The 4,809-nt window shown below is 37.9% G+C and overlaps 1 protein-coding gene across 1 annotated transcript in view; it reads left to right on the top strand.

Annotated features, from left to right (window-relative positions):
* gria1a (glutamate receptor, ionotropic, AMPA 1a) overlaps window positions 1-4,809 on the top strand; it is a gene marked incomplete at its 5' end in the record, with an annotated part of 104,120 nt that overhangs the window by 78,740 nt on the left and 20,571 nt on the right. The window contains 1 exon segment of the mRNA XM_014010618.1: window positions 2,458-2,572. Coding sequence (XP_013866072.1) covers window positions 2,458-2,572 — 115 coding nt within the window.

Raw genomic sequence — 4,809 nt, 5'->3', positions numbered from 1 at the left:
AAACATACAGTATGTGCCTTCTTGTTAAAATACTTCAAATCCTAACTTTAAACTAGGGATGCAAGTTAATGAATAATGAGTTATAATAAAAGGAAAAGTGGCCATTTTCTTAAAACCATACTTCATGTTATATATCCATAACATGAAGGGCTATTTTTTATATGCTGATTATAAAACATTATATATATAAACCATTTATTGTGTCAGCTGTATTAAATACTGACTGAATAAACAAAATAAAATTGTTTTTCGCACACATAATTAAACTCATTTAAATTTATAAAACAACACAAAACAGGAATTCAGAGTTGCTGAATGGAAAAAAAAATGATGAAAATAATAAAATATGTGAAACATTTAATCCTCCATCAACAGAGATGTAAAACTATCATTTAAACACTGAGTAACATATAAGTTAAAGACTCACTGAAAAAAAAAACATATATAAAAATAACAACATGCTAGCATAACATAATTTTTGGTTGAGACGATGCTGCTCTGCAGCACAGAGGACTGAGCGCTGTAAAGGTGATATCTGAAGTAATACCTCTGGACAGGTTCTTTGTTGAAAACATTTTGTCTCTTCACTAAAAGACTTCTTAAGTCTGAAAAGTTGCAGGTAAGCACAACTGGACATGGAGGCCTCTGTGTCCAATTGTCCCCCTCCTACAATGCTGTTATTGTGTGTATGACTCAGCCCTCTGTGAACGATTGTTGGCAATCAGGGCACTATCAGTCGTTAGGCTGATGGTCATCTTTTGCATGAGCACAACCAGTTTTGATTGTCATCATTAAACTTGTTGTCCACCATGTGGAAGTATTCGTCACAAAATGAAGGTAATAGGTTGAGTGTTAATATTTAGAAACAGAACCAAAAAAACGTACAAGTTAAAACAGTGAAGCAAATTTTGCACCCTTGTCATTATTAAACAAAATAAAATAATCCCACACCGACCTTTATTTGGATCGTTTCACTTTCCTGTTCTGGGATGCCGCCGCCATGATTATTTTGCTTACAACAATCAACTGCCTCCACTTAAGGATAAGCAGCAGTGCCCTCTTGTGGATGGTGGTCACACTACAACACTGAATGAAGGTTTAAGTAGATGTTGTCAGTTGATCAAACAGAACAAATTTGAATCTAATAAACATTATTCAATTATTAATCGTAAGTCGATTAGTTGCTTGCATCCCTACTTTAAAATAAAAAATTCACTGTATTTATTAGTACTGGAATTCCGTTTTACAGTAAAATAAATCTGCATCATTCCTATTATATTACAGGCCTGATTGAAAGTTGTGTTTTGCAAACAAAGCCTTTGGAATGTCTTCGTTTTACATGGAATGTTTTCAAAGAGCACTTTTCTGATCAATCATTCAAATGTTCTGCATGAATTCAGCTCTTGTTGTGTTTCTTCTGCGTAAATCAAGTCATTGCCCATGACAGTCCTCCTCCTCCCCCACATCCCACTAACATGCTTTAGCCTTTATGTTTTTTGGCATTTGCTCACCTTGAACCAACAGACCAAACTAACCAATGACCCGCTAGACCATCCATGTCCACACACTTTGACTTCTTTCTTTCTTTTTTTTTTGTCTGAATCCACTGGACTGAGAAAGAAGTCAGAGGTTTTACCAGCCCTGAGGAAAACTGTGTTCCCTACAGCTGTGGTGTGCACTCGGTGGTGGGGATAAAGACTCTTCTTTTTGCGCTGCCAAGAAAGGCAGAATATGTTTAAAACAAAACTTGCTGCACAGAAAAATATATGTTGATTGGAAAGGGGGAAAAAAACAGACCGAAAAAAACAAAAACGTTGCCACAATCTTGACTTTAATTTGCATATTCTGCCTGTCTTGTGTTTTGTGGAATGGGAGACTCTTTGTCCACAGCCAGTCAGCTATAGGAAATACTCTCATACTTTAACCAGAGGGAGATGAAGCAAGCTATGGCGGAGACGCTTTGAATGTGTCCATCTATAATTGGTTATTTCCTTTCAGTGTCTTTAAACTTAGAATGGAAAGTGGAAGCTAAAACACTCAAAATCTTTGGCTGAATGTGCCTTTGCTCATGGTTATGCGCTGTAGTTCATTTTGTTAATATACATAGTAATGCTGTGCATGCTGTGGGATCTGAAAAGAAATGACCATTTGTTGACAGATGTCCACATCTGAGGCATTTCCATTTAGCTGCTTCATTTCTCTCTGAGGCCCCTGCTTGGTAAAGCCTGTCTCTACTACTGTATGGCCACCCCCCCAGCATTTTAGCCCACTGCACGTTTACAACTAACATGTTCATCAAAACCCAAGTGCTCCTGTTTCCCATCAGCAGGAGAGTTCCCAATACCCAGTTAATGTTATCATGATCACCACCAATCATGCGACCAGTCTCTTTAATTTTTTTGTCCCCCCCACATAGACTGTCTCCTAATGGCTATATTGTTTCGTATTATTTTCAAGAAACCCAGTAAACCTGGCAGTGTTAAAATTGAACGAGCAGGGCCTCTTGGACAAATTGAAAAACAAGTGGTGGTACGACAAGGGCGAGTGCGGCAGCGGGGGCGGGGACTCCAAGGTCAGAGCCAGTTTGATAAACCCTGTGGGTAACGAGGGCGGGGAGGGGGGGTAACCGGCAGGTCCACGTTACCTCTACGGCAACACGCTATTCTCTTCACGCTTTAGGGGAAGGTCAATCACAAAGTGCCAAGTAGGGTAACTATTTGGCCGGCAGAGCTTGAATTTGGAAACGAAGAGAGTGGCTTATTTATTTTTCTTCTGTGATTAAAAAAAACTACAATTTACTAAATGAAAGATATTTTTTATTAGGCCRCATCCATTATGAGTGTTGATGTTTTCAAGTTTAGTTCTTTCTAAATTATTTTTTAACCAGAAGATTAAATCGAAATCATCCTTGTTGCATTGATGAGGGTAAGCAGTGTGCCGGTTACCCAAAGTGATATAGTAATACACATCTACTGCCTTAGAAAGCAAGTCAGCCAAGCTAGATGGAGTATTAATGCATATCACTTTGACTCTGATGTTTCTAATGATGTTTATGCTGCATATTTGTGTGTGTGCGTGTGTGTGTTTTGTTTTTTTGACTTATACACAAGCGAKGCCGTGCATTGTTGTATGAATGTATTTGCTGCTCATGTGTGTGTGTKTTTTTTAACCTAATAACATAAAATAACATGGTATAATATGTTATTTATGTTATTTCCCTATTGTTGGAAGAATCCCAGTAAACCTAGCGGTGTTGAAACTCAATGAGCAAGCCGTCTTAGACAAACTGAAAAACAAATGGTGGTACGATAAAGGAGAGTGTGACAGCAACGACTCCGCAAGAAAGGTTAGTCTCCATTGCAAACTCGTCACCTCACCGCACCTAGCATAACCATTGCTCTGAACGTCTCTAGACCAGTCCCAACCTCCCAAAAAATTTAAATAAATAAATAAATCAGCCTCTACTCCAAAAAGCCACATTCCTTCTCTTCTATGTGGTGCTAGGAGTACCACCGCACTGGTCCAAATATGAGACGACATTTCTAAGACAACCTAACACCTGTCATTTGGGTTAAAAACATTTTAAAGATGAGCTGCGCCTGATGCAACTAAGAATGCATGGTACTTTCAAATTCAAAAAATCTTAACATTTATCCTTTAACAGCTGTTTCATTTGTGAAAATACATTTTTAAATAAAAGAGTGTTGATGATCAGTGCRTTGGTCTTCCAAAAATAGTTTGACTTGCACTTAAATCAATTTGTCACTCAGAGTTACAAAATATCTAAAAGAAATTACTTCAAATATTCCCACTGACATGCAAATGTGAACATTTTTCACCACTTTCCATGTTTTTAGTGTGTACGCCTTTTACATGCACTTGGAAGCAGCTAAATTTGACTTCCATTCAGTTCCGATCGCTGTCTATAAGAGCTGTGGTAGGAACAAGATTGTCTTATTCATTTCAGCTGTAGCAACTTTTAAAAAAAGACAAAAAAAACATTGTCTGGGTAAAATACAGAATGTCAGCCAAAGAGAAATGGAAAAGTCTAACGCAATATTTTGGTGTAGATTTAGTTCGGAAAGGGGCTGMTGATCTTGTTTGTTTTTAGCCTCTCCACGATATATTTTTTTGCACATTTTTGTACATGCAGGGATTTTAGATTACTGGTGGTGGGAGAGCTATTGAAGGAAAACAGTGAGGCTGCCTACAAAGCAGACAGGTGTAGACCTGGTGTCAAGCTGGCACTGCTGAYTGACTGCTGGCAAGTGGTTTGTCAACCGAATGTGGGCCAGTTCTGGCTGTGATGGCACTGTTTTTTTTTAAAGATGCCATGCCACAAATGGCCCAGTTGAAGTTTGTTTTATGTGATGTTGACTCRTGGAGTACCACATCGGCAGGGTTGGACCTAGCCAATTTGGTGCCCTTTGTTCAATTTTCAAAAGTTCACTGTCAAATTACATACATGCACGTACTAAATTAAATAGTTTTGTCTTTTATATTGTTTTTTATCTTTAGAAACCAGATTTTCCAATTAAAACAGTTAACAATATAAGTAATTTGAAACTAAATTCCAGAATTCTACCTCATACCTGCCAATATTTGCTGACAGCAATGAGAGACACCTGTTCATGTTGTCAAGCAGCTGTGAAGTGAAGCAGTTCTAGGGGGGTCCAGAGTTATACCACCCAGAAAAACTGTGTAAGGTATACTGAAAAGTATGCATTTTCCAACTTTTGAAGAGAATGTGACCAAATGTTTTAGTTCATTAAAGGCACAGTGTGTAGGATTTGTTGTTTTCAGTGACAT

The sequence above is a fragment of the Austrofundulus limnaeus genome, unplaced genomic scaffold (assembly GCF_001266775.1).
Source record: "Austrofundulus limnaeus strain Quisiro unplaced genomic scaffold, Austrofundulus_limnaeus-1.0 Scaffold71, whole genome shotgun sequence".
In the NCBI taxonomy this organism is placed as follows: Eukaryota; Metazoa; Chordata; class Actinopteri; order Cyprinodontiformes; family Rivulidae; genus Austrofundulus; species Austrofundulus limnaeus.
Note: the sequence above shows the minus strand (reverse complement) of the source record. Positions and strands in the feature narration are given on the sequence as shown.